This window comes from Vanessa tameamea, chromosome 19 (genome assembly GCF_037043105.1).
Source record: "Vanessa tameamea isolate UH-Manoa-2023 chromosome 19, ilVanTame1 primary haplotype, whole genome shotgun sequence".
NCBI classification, from domain to species: Eukaryota; Metazoa; Arthropoda; class Insecta; order Lepidoptera; family Nymphalidae; genus Vanessa; species Vanessa tameamea.
In genome coordinates, this window is record NC_087327.1 from 6,060,186 (window position 1) to 6,078,368 (window position 18,183).

At 30.9% G+C, this 18,183-nt stretch overlaps 2 protein-coding genes across 2 annotated transcripts; one reads left to right on the top strand and one right to left on the bottom strand.

The window, feature by feature from the left end:
* Positions 1–1,414: 1,414 nt before the first annotated feature.
* On the top strand, positions 1,415–7,946 carry LOC113399309 (protein FAM161A). The gene is made up of 6 exons (XM_026638400.2): positions 1,415–2,345; positions 2,834–2,998; positions 6,158–6,379; positions 6,454–6,733; positions 6,847–7,136; positions 7,214–7,946. Exons 1-6 carry the CDS (start codon positions 1,528–1,530, stop codon positions 7,584–7,586), a joined length of 2,148 nt encoding a protein of 715 aa, XP_026494185.2. The 5' UTR covers positions 1,415–1,527; the 3' UTR covers positions 7,587–7,946.
* A 2,277-nt stretch (positions 7,947–10,223) lies between these two features.
* LOC113399322 (CLIP domain-containing serine protease HP8-like) lies at positions 10,224–15,315 on the bottom strand. The gene is made up of 7 exons (XM_026638423.2): positions 15,122–15,315; positions 11,956–12,110; positions 11,615–11,861; positions 11,376–11,478; positions 11,107–11,294; positions 10,924–11,028; positions 10,224–10,672 (listed from the first exon to the last, which is right to left on the bottom strand). The coding sequence occupies exons 1-7, from the start codon at positions 15,198–15,200 to the stop codon at positions 10,356–10,358; spliced, it is 1,194 nt and encodes a 397-aa protein (XP_026494208.2). The 5' UTR covers positions 15,201–15,315; the 3' UTR covers positions 10,224–10,355.
* Positions 15,316–18,183: the final 2,868 nt, after the last annotated feature.

Here is an 18,183-nt window from a genome sequence, read left to right on the forward strand (position 1 = left end):
GTAGAACAAACCCTCGTAGTTATCGATTCATTATTAAAATGTTTGTTGTAAAATGTTTATATCTTAATATTCTTATAATCTCGACCTTTTTAATGTGATGTATATAATGTATGAAATAATTCATTATTGATGATTTATTTTAATATCGATAATTAGTTTCATCTGTTTCTATATACATAAACTCATGTAACATTATTCGATTTAACGACAAACTCCCGAAAGCGTCGAAATCACTTGGTTCCACTTGTCTTCTATACAATGATACACTAAATATAGCATTACACACACTCTCAAAAACGACGAAGAATGAAATAATAAAATGTTCTGTTTTAGTTGCCAATATTAGTAAAAATTGCGCAGATGTTTACATTCTTTAGTCGTTTTATTATCCTAGCCCGTAATAAACAGTCGGCATCATACATACCGAACTTTCTAAGAAATCTGTTCTTTTGTTTACAAATTAGGATTACTTGCACTCGTAGACTGTTGTTATTAGTCTTAGATTATCTATACGTTATCATATTCTTAGTTAAAGAAAGAGAGTTAGCTAGAGTAAGAGAAAATCATTGTGTATTGACGAAAAACTTTTACTGATACGTGCAATGGAGGCAGGAGAGAAGATATGTGATGTTGGCAGATGCTTTGAATTACAACAAAAAACTATTCAATATTTTATTTTTTTTAACTATTTTTTTAATTTTACCCTGTGTGTTATTTGGTTTCGTTGTTTGATTTAAAAATAATAAATGGACATAAACTGGCGGGATACGAATCCGGTGCGACACTCAATTCGTTTGCGATATGATTCAATTGTAATACTCAATGTATCTATAAAATAACTCATTGTAGTGAGAAATAAAGTGTGTATATCGTTATCCTGGTGTTTTCTCGGAGAGGAAGTGGTACTATATACCATAAACGATATGGCATGTTGTAATTCAGCTCTAAAAATATTCTAAACGCAAATATATGTTATTAATCAAATAAACATATAATAAACAACATTTTACAGCAAATTGACGCAATATCATTGGTTGAGAGCTTGATTAATCTATGATATTCACTATGGATTGCGAAAACATGGCAGAACATGGTGAAACTGTTTTCGGAATTTTGGTAGTAAAATTAAAGTGGAAATAAGTAGTTAAGTGTAATAGTGTTGTAATATAAATGAGTGAGAGTGAGCTAGCGTAACTACAGGCATAAGGCACAAAATATCATAGCTCCAAGGTTAGTCGCGGTAGGCGATTGAAGTAATGAATAATATTTGGCGATAATGGTGACCAACGACGGACGATGCTCGGATTATTAGAATACTGAAAAAAAAAAAAAAAAATTAAAATATTTTTGAAAATATGAGAATATAAGTATTAAAGATAGATTCCTCAGTAACACTCATCTACTTGACCTAGGAGTTATTTTCTGTTTATGTATGCTTTTTGTTACCGTGACAACAGTCTTAGTACACAAATACTTTGTTTTCCTCTAATGCAGATACTTTGTGAATCACTATGTTATTAAAACGTTATGCATCGTTGCAGTGTGTTTAAGAATTCTTGTATTAATGTTCCACTTGATCCTATTAGCAAAATGCCAAAAACTGCGTACGAACGTAATGAAAAAAATACAACTGAACAGTGCTCGATTGAATCATCCACGTCTTGTTCGGTCACAGGAGCTGACATTGATGCTGAAAAATTAAAAGATTTTTACCGAAGTATTCCTGACTATAATGATATTAATCACTTATCAGAGAGCGAGTTTTATTCAACTTTGAAAAGTTTAAGGGAGAAAAAAAAATTGATGCTTGGCATCGCTGTTGAACATATTGATGATGGTATTGACGATAAAATATTTGTGAAATCAGAAAGAGATATTTGTCCTGAGACAAATTTAAGACGTTATAATGAAACGATTCTCTCAGATAGCCGAAATAATGACAAAATAGAACATATTTCTAAAAATCATGTAGCAAAAAATCCAAGAAGAGGAGTCCGAAAATTAGATAACACTGTCATTGAAAATGTAGTAGAAAAAAGTGATCAAATGGAGTCAACTAAAGGTAATACATTAACGGTGAAAGGTAATACTAAATTAAGCCGACCTAGACGTAATCATTCCGCATGTTCTATTTCTTGGCATGATGATAAAGTAGAAAATAAAAATGCTGAAATCGATGAAAAATTTGAGCAGTATTTTGAAGGAAACCGAACTGTAAACGATGACGATTTATATAGAACGCAAAGTATGCCCTCAAGTCCTCTTCGAACAAGAACTACGGGATCGAGTGTACGACGTCGTCGAAAAAGTATTACCATACCGAAGCCATTCAAAATGACGGAAAGGTACTTTAGATTCCTATAGCACACTAGTTTTAAATTTGACAATCATGTAGTAATGCTTGTATATTGAATCAAGAAAATCCTTTATCCTATCTTAATCCTAGTGAAACTTGTGAGTCAGATCAAATGAAATTATTTGGTCTGATTCACAAGTACAGTAGGTATAATCGGAAAACCCCAATACTAATCTTATAAAGTACGTCGTGCATTGCAACTGTACTGCGCTGCGTTTTTGTAAATGTAATGAATAAATAAACACTTATTTAACAATTTATTGTTAATAGGGTATTACAATACCAAACGATTTACGGAAAGACAACAGATTTATAAGACGGGTCTTATGATGTAACGGCCTCAGTTTCGATTCTGATTTCTTAGTCTATGTCGTCCCCATTCCTATAACAAGCTTTACAATTAATTGCCGTTCAATTTAATTGTAATACAAAATTAATATATTATTTTAATTAAAAAATTTTTTTGTTTGGTTAAAGAGATGAAGAGAACCGCATTGTCAATGAACTTAGAAGTCTACAGAAGTCACTGTCGGAAGATATGCTTCATCAAAAAAGGGGGAGAAAAAGGTTTCGGGTGAAGCCTGTTCCCATAGAGTCCCGCATTCCTTTATACGATAAGATATTAGAGGATCAAGCTATGAGGTATTGCTAATATATTATAGATTAAATTTATTAACCTTAATTATTAATGTCAAATTAGTCTGAAAATAAAAGCTAGAATAAAAATCTGATGATTTCGTAATCATCGACTTAATCGTTTTTGTATAACTGCAGTAAATTAGGTATGGAGTAATTGTATATTTCTATCATAATGTTATTCTTTAAATTTAGACTTAGAATTTAACGTATTATGGTGATTTATCTTATTAATATTATAGCGGTAAGTTTGATTTGTTTGGTTTTCCGAAATCATAGACTATAACATAATTGGTCCCATTGATATGGGGGTATGAAACTTCCATTTCAATATTCACATATTGAAATGGAAGTTTTATACGTGTATTGTTTCTGGAGTTAAAGGTAAGTTAAAAAGAGATAAAAACATTTCCACATTATCTTTAAAATGTTTACAGAAAAGTCCGGGACATTATACATATGTCTGTTTTTTATTATATGGACAAGTCAAAATATTGTGGTAATTGTTGTGGTTAAAAAAAGAGAAGAATACAATTGGCGTTTATATATTTCGGTAAATATGCATCTATTGCAACACTGTATCTACGTTTCTAAGCCCAGACAAAGTGACTATTTGTAAGTCAAATAATCTTGGATTTGCCAGGCACTTTAGTAAAATAAGCTTTTATTTTGCAAACGTGAAAATGGGAGCGTCCCTAATAGCGCCTCGATGGCTATCTATTGTTATATTTATCTAAGTACCTACCTAAATATTTCAAATGCAGGATGCTTGGTGTAAAATGTTAATTAAACACGTTCAAATTCGGGACAAGTAACTTGTATTGACTAATATTTTTCTTCCCGTTTTTCTCAATGCCCTCTACTTTGATAGCGATTATAAAGTTTTACACATTGCAAGTCTCAAATTATGTTTATTGATTTTATGGATTAAAAACTCGGCCACGTGCCATATTAAGACTTTTCGTTACGTAAATTTACCGCACTCACAATGTAGGTAGTATGTATTTTGTATCAGGCCAACTAAATAAGATAATTTATTAAAAATAATACCTCTTCTAATTAAAATAATAAATTAAATATTTTCAATTTGATTTGGTATTTCGCAAAATTTATAACTGTTATATAAACGGCTATACTATGAAGAGTTTTTATTATTGTAATAGTTATGCGGATGGACAAATGGGTGACCCATTATGGTAAGTAGTTACCAAAGTCGTTCCTTAAATACATCCATCAAAGCATCACCAACTTTTGGAGCTAATATGCTATGTCCTTTTCGCCTGCAGTTACACTGGCTGATCTATCCTTCAAACTGGAATACATTAATACTATAGATATATTATTATATATACTAACCTATCCAGACGGGCTTGCGCAAATCCCTACCATCAAGTAAAACAATAAAAAGTTAAAATTAGAACATTAGAAAGACAGCGTGGACATGTGTTGAGAAAATTAAATTGACCTTACTTTCGAACAACGTACGGATAGCGTAGGAATCAAAAACATTGCACTACAATTCATCATTTCCCTTTACTATGCCGTATTTCACTACTTTCCAGAATTTGATCCTTATTAGCGACACTATCGAATGGTGAAATGTCGGTTTCGTTTTTTTGTTATTCCTCGGACTCTGATCAGCTAAAGCTGAAAAAATCTTATACAAGAGTTAGGGCCGGGACTGTTGAGGCGCACTGATTACATGTATTATATATTATGTAGACATATTTTTCTGATCAATAAATAAATATGTCATTCTGTCTGTCTGCTATGAAGTTCACCTTGAAGTTCATTTCAAATTTAAATGATACATTTTGTGGTCATTAGGTACTACTCGTACTTGACTTATAGTACTAGTATAAGGTATTACTTATAGTAATATAATTGTAAGACTATGCAAGACATGCATCCGTATAGGTAAATAGATACGTATTTAGTAGCGAGCGACGCGTTCGTCGTCAGTCGTCATTTGTTTCTTACATAATATTTTTTGCTTCGATTTTTATGAGCCAGTTCTAATCTGATAGATTGTGATAATCGAATGGAAAATTTATAAAAGCAGTTATTTTCGTATAATTTACTTATACCAAAAAAATGAGACGAAGTCAGGTAAATCAACTCGTTCGATAAAAATCAAAATGTAATCGGTCTGGTTGACCACATCCTGTTATTCTGATTGCAACTCCAACACATTTAAATAGTATACATACAAATCTGGAAAAACCCAGTAATCTTGTTTAATGTACTACATACTACACACACACACACACACACACACATCCAAACGTACACTGTTACGATACATTCGTTTATCATAATTATCTTAAAAGTTGTACATGTAGAGGTCGTCTATATTATGTAGGTATCATATGTGTATATGTGATATTTTAGCCAAAATATAAATATAATCATGATTCTCTACCCAAAATTATTGTTAATATTAGTAGGTATATTTAATAGTAAACAATAGTCCAAGCTATTATTTTTATTATTAGGTAAATCAATATATTTTATGTAATAAAACTTTTTTTATGTTTTATGACGAACGCTTAAAACTTAAGTTCTACAATTATAAGAGGATTATTTTTATGTCGCGTAAAGTATTTAAAATCTAATTATAATTTAATTGTTAAAAAACCCTAACGATGATAACATTTAATTTATTTTTAAGTTATAAGTCTTTTAATGACCGTAACTTATTATTTTTACGGTCTTTATATATTGACATCATTGATTTTTGTTGTCTTTCGCGTATTGATGTTCTATATTGAATCAATTGTGATAAAATTCTACTTTATTGTTGTTCGCCTGCTGAAAGGTTCTGACATAGTACCTTGTACCATCGATGTAAAATTATGAGGGCGAGAGTCAAAGTTAAGGGAGAGAGTAAAAATTTAAAACATGCCAGTAAATGCAAGATGTAATGAGGTCTTTACTTGTGACACGTTACAAGGTACTTTTTTTTATAAAATACTAGTTTTCGACCGGTTTTGGCTGGATGGTGTAACAACTCGAGTAACAAAAACGTGTATGCAAAATTTCATGACCAATTGAGTAGTTGGACGTGAAAGCGTAAGGGAGCAAATAAACAAATTCACTTTTCATTCTCACTCATTAAAAACTGATTTAGGACTTTATCTTTAACTAAAGTCATCTATTTAACAGACGAGCAATAACGAAGATAAATAGTGAAGCAGAGCTAAGGGCGCAAATGAGACCATTCAGTTTTACTAAAAAAGAAGAAACCGGTGCAGGTGGTATGTGCGCAAGAACTGCAAATATTTTACTGAAATGTAAGAAGAAGAAACGCTTCCGTGCCCGTCCTGTGCCTAAGAATCTTTTTTCTAATTACTTTTATGAAAAAAATAAAGAAGATACCTTCTTTCGGTGAGAAGTTTACGTATGTGAAATTATTTTGAAAATAATTTTGAACGCACTAATTTTGTTTTTACTATTTCCAGCAACATGAATCGTCGTATACGCGCGGAAGAAATGTTACGTAATTCTAGTTTGCCAGGTAGTACCGCTTTACGCGATCGAAGTCGATTATCCACGCCTGCAGCACACAGTGATCTTCCCATCGATCCGTCACCTGCAGTACCCTCAGTTTCTTCGTCAGACAAAAACAGATCGACAAGTCCGACGAAAGATAAAAGAAAAACTAAACACTATAAAGACGACTTCATAACGACAAGTCCTAGACCTTTCCGATTTAACACAGCTGAAAGAGCTTCTAAAAAGGTTTGCAAACTAAAAAGCGCTAAAGAAGAATATTAATTACGTTGTTTTTATTATTATTATTAGTTTAAGTTTGTAATCTTTGTATGAATTTACTGTTTTATATTTTGTTTTAGATAAACGATATATCAAAGAAAATTTCCCAACATTCTAGTTACAGTGGCGATGACAGCTTAGAAAAGAATAATACAATATTCGATAAAACTGAAGCATATACCGCTTTGGACTTAAAAGGAATTGCTGCAGGGAGATCCAATTTGGCTGCTTTATTAAGAGCAGAAGCTGTTAGGAGAAAATTTGAAGTAGAAGCTGCTAGACATTTAGCTGATCAACGCAAGCGAGCTGAGACAAAGAATCGTGACCGCGTGCTACGGGCTAATCCCGCTTGGCATTTAGTCAAAAATAAGTAAGCATTATATTTTCCAAATAACTTGCCTGTAATAATGGTCTTATTTCAAACAATATCTTTTCATTTTTCAATAGCCACGAACAGGATATCGCGATGCGGCTACAGACTAGGCGTGATGAGGAGAGAATGAGAAGAGAAGAGTTTCTCCACGAAATGGAATTAATGTATGGTAGAGTGCAACAGCAGCCCATGTTATTCGAGAGGTATTATGCACCACGATCTGGCGCAACCACCGTCGATTCTATTCAACTTTCACCAAGAAAAAGTCCGAGTAAAAAAAGAACCACGCGAAAAAGCAAATCCTACAATTTTCCGAACCCTAGTATATCGTCCGAGTTTTGTGGCGATTTATTGAAATATTTGGACAAAATTGAAAATACAAAGAGAAATAACCGTTCACAATTGTACGAAGGCGACGAAGCTATAGATAGCTTGGAAAGAGAATAAACGTGTTCTATTACCTTCTATATATAATTATCGGATCATTGTTGTTTTAAATATAAAAGATACGTTACCGTTAGAACTAGTGTTCAGCCGAATCTTCGGGTTTGGCTATCTCCGGTCAAAAATCAACTTTTGACCAAAACTTTGGCATTGGTCAAAAGGGGCCAGTTTTGATCGAAGCCCAAGTAAACGTCGATTGAACTGGTACTGTAGCACGAGAGCGCAATGTGTGCACCAGCAGAAACAAAATAACTTCATACGCGCATTTATGATTATTTAATCAATGTAACTTTAATTACAAGTTCTTGAGAAGGTTAAGTACGAATATTCTGTAGCGAGCTTCGATAATGTAATTGAATGATAAATTAAACGGTTATAATCTGATGTTGTTAAAAGCCGGATTTATATTGTACCAAATTATTCTTTATATTTATTTGTTTAGTTGAACAAAGTTGACAATTTTTTTATAGAATATCTAGTAAAGTTTCATACCATTATTATACTTTAGAAAAAATTAAAGTCATTGTGATTGTTAAATTAATTTTTAGGTACTTAATATTAAAATTCTCATTATTGCGATACGTTATTATTGTTGTAAAGATGTAAGGTGATTTTAATCGTCTCGTCAAGTTGTTAATATAGTCCCGATAAACTTTAGAAAACATTGTTTTGTTCAATTTTAGCCAATCTAGAATAGATTTTTTATGGTTATTAAACCTTCGGTTTCGGTTTCGGAAGGTTTTAGGGTGATAGCTGGATTGACTTTAACTTCGGCCATAAATCGACTTTCGGTCGGACTCTAGTCACACATCTATATACACTGTAAATATCTGAGATATATGCAATCATTGCGTAATTTTAGTGTCCGAGTATCGCGGTTCGTACAGCTAGATCGTAAGTGGTTTTACATCATATAGAATTTTGGAGTATTGAAGTGTTTTTTTGACAAATAATGCAGTCTCATACAATTTATTCTCCATAAAAATGCTTAACACGGATCAGTTAGTGAAAATAAAGGGATTGAAATGGCAGTAAAACTAACTAACGATATATTAGAAAAATAGAAATGTTAATAAATATATCGATAAAATGTTGTTACACATTACTACGTTAAGAACCACGGACCGTTAAACCGCCAAAAATAAGTTTAATAATAGATAGTGCAACAGTTAACCAACTGGTTATAAATGTTGATATTTGTTGGACACTTTGTGCTTCATAGTAAATTCTTTCAAAACATTTAGAAGGGTAAAGTTTAAAATCTAAAATAAATACATAAATATTCAATTTCATAAATAATTTATTTTTTTATAAAACAATGTATTATATAATGTATAGAAGAACTATTATTGCCATGGTAACTTTTTAATTATTTTAATATTTATATCTTACATAAAATGGCTTAAAGTTATTTATAATACAATTTATACATTAACCTAACTTAACCTATATAATACTGTTCAATGACTTTATTTGTCCACCATCGACACCAACTATTGACATCACTGTTCCCTACCACATTTTATCTAAATAAGTGCAATATGGTCTTTTTTAACACAGACATTGTTCATATAATAGGGTACTTTCGGTAGTGAAAAATAAATTATGAAATTTGATAAAAATTAAAATGCATGTAGAAATATACTTAAATATTCCGATTTTGAATCATAAAAGCACATTAGTTTTAGTATATTATAATTAAAATGCGTCATTTTTAATCTGTATATCACGTGATCTAAAACACGAGCCGCCATGTTGAGACGTCATATAGGCAAAAATTCTCAGTTCAGTGTAAACATCTAGGTACATATCTATCAAATTTCACAGTAAATTATGTTACCATCAACTTTATTCATACGAAAAAAGGTAAAGCATTATTAGATTTAATCAGGGGGTTTTACTTGTATTGAAATGATCTTCACATAAATACAACGACGTTTAGTTCATAAGGATCTCGGTTTTCGTTTTCCAACCAAACATTCCTCATTCCAATATCATTGATAAACAACTTTTCTGGAGTTTTAATGCTAGTAATTGTACAAATAGATGCTAAGATAGCGATTGTAATTCGTTATTATCCCAATAAACACCACATATTTATAACCGTTAACGTTGAATAAGTGCCGGTCTTACATACACGACTGTTGTTTTTATCAATATGACGTCACTAAAATCACTGACAGCGTTTTTTCGGTTTAAAATTTCATTTAATTTTATGGCTAGAAAAGTTAAACACCTTTCTTGCCATAAAATTTTGCCGAAATCATTTTTTTTTTGGTTTTTTATTAGGAAAATCAACATTTCGAAATACTTTTTCAAACATACTAGAATACCCCATTCAATTCTAAGTGTCAATTTAGATTTTACCATTCGTCACTTCTACATCTAATAGGACTCAAATTAGTAATATATATATACTATATTCAAATGACAGGAGTAAAGATAACAAACCTTAGTTTACATATTTTAAATATGATTTGCAATTTATATGCACTACAAAAGTTCTTGATTAATATATTATTATTTTAAATACAACACTATTTCACTTAAAAACTTTTAACCACTTTAATTTCACTTCCAGTTTCAAAAACTTCACCCAAATTCAAAGTCATCGAAAATATATATATATATATGTTCAATACCACAAATATTTATATCTCAATAATAGCATGTCAATTCAAGGTCAAAGTAGTTTCTAAATTGTTACTCCTGTCATTATCTATATTATTGGCTGTAAATCTATGTCAACTCGCTTGACACTTCATTTTGTACTCAAGTAGCAACAATTTCTCTTATCCAATCCATGTATCTGCTGACCCTCGTGTACACTCCAGGTATACCTTCAGTACCACATTTGGTGGCACCAACACTAGTAATTCCAAACAGGTACCAATTGTTTTGGTAATTTTCCATAACTTCTCTAACTAGTGGTCCACCGGAATCACCTTTACAGCTGTCCATTCCCTGTCTACCACCAGCACATATCAACTTTGGAAATGATGTTTCCGGGAAGTTTTTTAATATTCCCTTACATGTATTTGAGGGTACAGCTTCCAACTTCACTTTACGTTTAATAGGCGATGTGGATCCTGTAATTGAAATGAAAGTTATGATATTTATTTTTAGGATCTCTAATAATTTTTATTAGCATCATATTCTTTAATTATGATATTAACGTTGGCAATACTCAATTTTCGGAATGTTTTTAAGTTTCTATTTGGTATTTCCAGGACGTATATCAATCATTCGTAATTTGAAAAGTATACAAATAATGTTTCAGAAGCTTAAGTTTAACTACTATAAATCATAAAAAATATATCATAAGATTTTAATTAATTACCGAATTCTGTCAAGCCCCAGCCTGCTACCCAGTAAGAGCTTTCATGCACATAGTCTTGCATCATGATATATTCGGTAGTAGGTAAACATACTGGCTGAATAAAATCTGTTAAGAAAAGAAAATAGATTAGATTAATAATATAGATTTCATTTATACATACGATAGATATTACAAAATATTTACTTGTAAATTTGACTGGTTTCTCTAATTGTATCAAAGCTATGTCATCATGCGTTACATTATCTTTGCTGAAGTTTGGATGAGATATGATTTTACTTATTTTGATATCAACCGGTGGAGAATCGTTACAATCATCATCGTTACAATCTTTTTCTGTTTGTTCGTCCCATTCACCTAAACGCACGCTTACCCTGAAATTATAAGAATAATTAATAAATAATTTAAATTATGCCTAATGACGTATTTGATTGAAAAAAATTTTATGAACTTACGGAATCAACGGTTTGCCACTTTGGACGCAATGAGCAGCAGTTACAAGATAACGATCCGTAATAAGCGATGCTGAACAAGCGAAAATTAATTTGTTTTCCATATCTGAAAATGAAATGTATAATTAAGTAGGTTATTAATTCGATCGAAATCAGTCAGATCGAATTACCGTCTACTGTTAAGTACAAAAATTGTCTGTTTTTGTCAGGTCATGATAATCTATGGTAATTATTCAACTTACCACTTGAGTAACTGATGCGGGCTATCCAAGGAAACTCATCAAGATCGGCGATAGTTCCACCAACGATTTTATCAGTCGCTTTCTCTTGACCACAAACTTTTCGATCTGGAAATGGATCTGTATATGTTTCTGGAATCTTCGTTGTCAATTCGTCCAATTTCGTTTCAGGCTTTTTAGGTCTACTTGTCGCAGTTTCATCGGTTTTATTATTGAATGTTATAGTATTTCCTGATGCAGGACAGCAAACCTGAAATTGATTTCTCATATTATTTATTTTCATTGTTTATGTCTCTTTAATTATTAAAATATGTATTTTATAAACAGATAATTATTAATTTTACCTTAGGTTGTTTGTCACTGAATCCACATAATAAGATCCTTAAGGTTTTGATATCTCTGATCTGTACCAAAGCCATAGCTGAAATGCAGTTTTGTAATATAACACATGTTCCGTTATAGATTTTTGTTTCGCAAGGTTCACCAACTTCATTATTTTCTGAAAGAGTTTTTATTTCTATTAAATTGGTAGTTTAATTAATGTTATTTATGGGTAATTTATTGTTTGTTTTAAGTTCACACTATATCTGGTTGGAATATAAATATGAAATATTATTGAAAACGTACAAATTGAATTTTAGAGAGATTATATAATATGTATGTTACACTTGTTACATTCTAAGTCAGTAAATTAAAATGGATGCAGGCGATTGGATCTGTCAAAAATGTAGATTTCATTTTCTTGTTAATAACACAAAAAAAAAAAGAATTAAGAGTCTGTGGCAAGTTTAAAGCCTCGCAAATAAAAGGTATGGTAAAGTAATTGATATATGTGAAGTCAAAATGACAAGTGGCAAATGTATTTGAAAAGTAAAAGGTTTTGTAGTTTAGCTAAACAATTAAGTTTTGCACTAAAAGGTTTCATAAATATGCTTGAACATTATTGTAGTAAAGGTAAATCTCTCTTATTGCTTGAAAGATACATAAACATGAAAGAACTGAGGCATTTTTTCGTTTTATTATACAATGCCTTATGGGTTGCCTCTGGGCTATAAATAGGGGTTCCACAAGGTGCAATTTTAGCATATTTTCTTTATTAATGACAAACAAACAAGACAAACTTTTTCACGGTGATAAGTATATTTATATATGTGGTATTCTATTGATTGATGATGATATTTTATTACTTTATTTTATTTAGAGAAAAAAAAATCGACACTGACAACTCTCTGATACTAGATTGGTTTATAATAAATAATAGGTTTTAAACACTAATAAAACAAAATGTACAGTACAGTTTCTTTGGTAATTTTTAAAATATGTTTCACAAAAGTAAATATGTAGTGGAGCAACCAGGGGTATTTACCTCGGAAAATGGTTACGGTTAAGGGTTTTTTTTGGTTGAGGTGGCATTTTCTTTTTTATACTATAACTTTCAAAGTTTACCAAAAATTCTCTAGTGCATTTTAATTATTTAATTGAAAAAAGATAACTGTTGAACTTCTGTTGAAGATTTTTTATTTCTTCGTGTGGTAATAAGGTAATATGATTAATAAAACTGAAATTCATATTAAAGAATGACATAATTGATAGATGATTGAAGGTCAATTCAAGTTAAATAAAAAAATATAAAAATAAATTAAATGTACTACACTTAACTAAATGTACTACTTACACTGTAACGAAAGACCGAGGTTTGTATGTTTTTAATGCTCTAGGCACTCCACTTTAGTCAATTTGGAGTTTTTCTGAATAAGATGGCAAAATAAAGGCTTAATATAGGGTTGATAGAAGCAGTTTTGAATTTTGTTTGAACTTCAGTAATTAAAACGTTGTATGAATTTATTTTTGCAATTACCTTTTATCTGACCTAACTGTCACCTAAGCTTATTTAGAAATAGCATGATCTTACATTCTACTAGATTATGCATTTGCAGTATTGTATACAATACAAAATTTCATTATTTTGTCAGCTATTTACAAAAACTGAACACCTAAGGAAGTATATAAGTTTTATATATACATATAAGTTATTTTAATATTAATTTTTTATATGTATAATTTCATTTATCTCATTAAATTAAATAATATTTCATGACTACTAATTTTGAAAAAATAACCCAATTCGATAAATGCAAAATTAAATCTCTATAGAAATTTATTGTATGAAATGATTAATTGATAAAATTATGTGATATTCAGTTTTCTGTTTATTTAAAGTAAATTCACATTGAATTGAAATCACAAGAGTTGGATATTGTAAAATTCTTCATTGTCTTTATATAAATATCATCTAAATAACATTGACTCAGGTTTATGTAAGTTTTATATGGAATTTGTAGTGATTAGGTAGTTTTAATATATAATGTATTTATATCTTCAGATAAAGATTTAGCCTGCATCTCTCTCTGAGTAATAGCCCCCAACGGTTTATAGTATGAAAGTGGGAAAATATCTTATATCCTTTTATTTGTGCATTTTGCAGTTTAGTTAGCTACTCTTTGATAGTGACTGCCATGACAGACAATATTAAAATTAGTTAAATCATCCCTTTGAGAGATCTGTTTCTTTTTTTTGTTTTCAACTTAAATATAATATGGAAAATGTCATAATAAAAAATAAATGTCATGTTAAAATTTGGTAATGTTTTGATTGTCATTCAACATATGTCACAAAACTTTATTTTACTAATTTTTAAGGGCTTTAAAATTCTTAATTTAATGGCTCTCAGTTGCGCTAAAAGCTGAACTTTACCGTGACACATATTTCGACAACTATAAATTTTTATGCAAATGGTCTTGTCCCTATATAATTTAATTCAATTATATTAGAAGTACGTAAAATATAAGCAAATAATTATAAGTTGTAATTACATTAAAAATATATTTTATTTATATAGTATTCTATAATAACAAAAAAGATCATCAAATTGCTTAGTTTTGCAGCTATAGTACATTTGAATGGTTGTGTTTCAATCCTGTAATTGTTCAGCAGAGGTTTGGCTTTAAGGGAACTATTCAATACTGGACTTTAATTAAAATCTGAATGTATCATCACTGAACTTTAGCCTTTCAACATTTTAAATAAGTAGAATTGGCCTCTAGAAATAAGTATTAATCCCAGTTGATATGTAATATAACCTTTATAAATATTGTTTATTGACAATTTCCTGTCCACTATTACTTTAAAGTATATTAATATAACTTCCTAATTCGAATGTATCGCCATAATATACCGAACATGTATTTCATTACACACACATACAATCTATTTATATACAATATTGTTAAATATTTAGTTTATGAATATTAAACCCGTTTATTGAATTACTAATTTGCAAATTAAAAATATTTAAAAATATAATTATTATAATATAAATAAAGAGCAAGATTACGTACATATTTACTGGTTTATGTGGACATTATAATGCACTAACAATGTGAGAACAGGAAAACCTGATCTATGAGAATAAAGTAACATTGAAATATTATTAAATAAATTTAGACTTACGGCAGAATCCTGTGATTAGTAAGACTAAAAAATACGAAGAGGTCAATATAATTTTATCCATTGTGTAGTATAATTTCATATTTTTTTGTGTTCACGAAATATTTTGTTATGTTGTAGCTTTTTCCACATAACACTACTGTACTCAGTTCGTTTTACTCATACACTGCACTGCGTATTCAATGACGACCTGATTGTGACTGAATCTGTCAAAAGCTAATATTATATATAAAGCCTCCAGTACACGTTCGGCTGACGTAAAGCCAATATAAATATATGTATATATATAATCGCAATAAGAGCATAAATTGTTTTGGTGTTTGTCTTATTCTGCGTTAGGCTTTAAATAAGGATTGTTGGATGGATTATTGCAGTTGTATACAATACACGTATTGACTTACATCACGTTTTATTATTATTTCAATATACAACAAGGGCTACTAAAAGTACGATTCCGAGTAATATACATTTCAAAACAGATGAATTTTCTGTTACGTTTAATCGATTGAATTGAAATAAAGGCAGGGTAAATATAAATAAGGTAATTGGAGGCAAGTTTTTATGTTTCTCTAGCAATCAGAGGTGCGTATTTTAAGAATCGTCCCTAAAAATTTAGATGATTTATTAAGAGGTAGGTAGGTAGCTAATAATGAGTTTTAGAGTAACATGGATTATGTTCTTCAAGTTCCTTTAGAAAAGTCAAATTAAAAAGTAACAAAAATGGAAGGCGAATGATTCTTGTAGTTGTCTGTCACACCGGGAACGTGTACTCTTAGCCACATGGTAAATACGCCTGTGAGCAATCATATTATAACGGCTTAACTTCCCGTACCCGATAAAACCGAAAGGAAGTCCCTTTCGCTATATATTATGTAATAAATAACTTAATTCTTGTTTGATTTGTAGATTTAGAAGTTAAGTTATAACACCCGACCCAGGATTTAAAGATCAAGTCCCGGGACTTGTCGTGGCAATAATAAATTAGAAGTCGGGCAATTAATAAATTATTGGCTTTTTCTGTCAAACAATTCTCACCAGCAGCTGAAGTCGAACACTTTTGTCAGCCTATCTCCAAGTTTCAGGAGTGTACCGTGCGAATTCAGTTAAAAAACTTTGTTCTGGTTAGATTTTTTTTTACATCAAACTGATCATGCTGGGAACCCGTCCATGGATTTTTATGTCAGTTTACTTTTATGAACATTTAGATAATATGAGCACGTGATATAGACATATGTATTAACGACAGACGGCCGATAAAGATAAATCAAACGGGTAATGCCAAATTCCAAGACATTCAATTTCATTGGTGCAATATCGGCCGGACGCACTAGTCTAACGTGTACAGGATGCTTTACGTAGGTTTTTAGGATATCGATAGTCGTAAATCCACTACTCAGTGGCCACTGGCCAGTTCGATATTTAAAAGCGTCTGCGCATGGTTAACGCTACGTCTTCGGGCCTAAAGATATAGATTTTTTCGTTTGTTTTGTGGATTGTCTGATGCGTCATTTTTTACGTCATACGTAACATACGTGTGACGTAAAAAAAAATTGATGTCGTCATGGCTTTGGTGAATGGGGAATTTATTTTATTTCTTCACGATCATAGAGACCCTATGATAGAGTTCATAAGTTATTTATGATTAGCTGTTTGCTCGCGGCTTTGCTCGCGTAGAATATGAATATATTTACAAATTAACTTAAAATATTACGTTAATGTATGACCTTTTTGACCACCACATTGGTGTTTATTTCAGCCCTTAAGGTAGAATATTCAGAAATGCTTAAATACGTATCAACTCATTTATAATCAGTGGCACAAAAATAAAGTTTCTTGCTTCTAACTTAAAAAATGACCTTCCAGACTATCCTATACACGAAATGTCAACCCAATTTTTCTCCTTAGGCGTAAAATATCTAGAAACGCTTAAATACGTATCTACGCATTTTTTATCAGTATCCCAAAAATAAAGTTTCATGTTTCTATCTTAAAAAATGACGGACTTCCATACAAACGTTCAACCCCTATTTTACGCCTTTAGGGGTAGAATTTCCAAAATCACTCTTTACAGACAGACAGAGTTACTTTCGCATTTATAATATTAGTAAGTAAGTAAGTATGTAAGTATGGATTTGTAATTTGAACAAATATTTATACACTACCAAAATAACTAATACCTATTTTATTAAATAACAACAAAAGGAATCTAAAAATAAATTATCAAAGACTAAAAGTCGCGCTGATAAGCACGGTTTGTTAGTATCAATTAAGTATTGTCTGTCAATAAGGACAAACGCTCTGAACGTCTATTCCCATCAACAGGCAAAAATTGTATGAAGTTCGATGGCGGCGACCGATTTACGAACGTTCGAGAATGGTCGTTTTACGAAGCTACTCGCTAGGTGACTCGCTAGCCTCTAAGCTAGCCTCTCTCTATACCGATTTCTATGATTCTTTTTTATGGAATAGTTAATACTGTTAACTTTTTTAATTAGGGATGACTGAGAGTGTTATAGACGTAGGAGTAGACACATAATCAGAAAGCTTCGAACTGCTAAGCTATCGGGAGTTACACGTGTTATTGTGAGTCAACCATAAAAGATAGACATATGCTGTCGTGGGATATTTTTTATATAATTTTAAGGAGAACATTTCCGTCATACATGATTTATGTGTAGCTTTAACCATTAAGGTTGTACACGCGACGGAAGCTTAAAAAATGGAGTAACTTCTCTTCTCGTTTTCCCAACATTTCCCTTCACTGCTCTGCTCCTATTGATTGTAGCGTGATGAAAAGTATACTATAACCAGCTCAGGAGTATGAAAAATAATTGTACCTAGTTTCGTTAAAATCTGTCGAGTAGTTTTTGTTTCTATAACGGTTATACAGACAGACAGACAAAAATTTTACTGATTGAATTTATGGCATCAGTATCTATCCTTAATCACCCTCTGATAGTTATTTTGGAAATATATTTCATGTACAGAATTGACCTCTCTACAGATTTATTAAGTATGGATTGGTGATTAAATTTATTAAGAGTTGGGTACGTTGTTGACTCTTT

Bases quoted from the DNA above. Each gene is read 5' to 3' on its own strand.
- LOC113399309 (XM_026638400.2), top strand. From the start codon at position 1,528: ATGCATCGTTGCAGTGTGTTTAAGAATTCTTGTATTAATGTTCCACTT. The intron at 2,346-2,833 runs GTACTTTAGATT...GTTTGGTTAAAG, and splicing joins CCATTCAAAATGACGGAAAG to AGATGAAGAGAACCGCATTG. The intron at 2,999-6,157 runs GTATTGCTAATA...TCTATTTAACAG, and splicing joins TTAGAGGATCAAGCTATGAG to ACGAGCAATAACGAAGATAA.
- LOC113399322 (XM_026638423.2), bottom strand. From the start codon at position 15,200: ATGAAATTATACTACACAATGGATAAAATTATATTGACCTCTTCGTAT. The intron at 11,862-11,955 runs GTAAAATTAATA...AATCAATTTCAG, and splicing joins TCAGTGACAAACAACCTAAG to GTTTGCTGTCCTGCATCAGG. The intron at 10,673-10,923 runs GTAATTAATTAA...TTTCAATTACAG, and splicing joins CTGGGGCTTGACAGAATTCG to GATCCACATCGCCTATTAAA.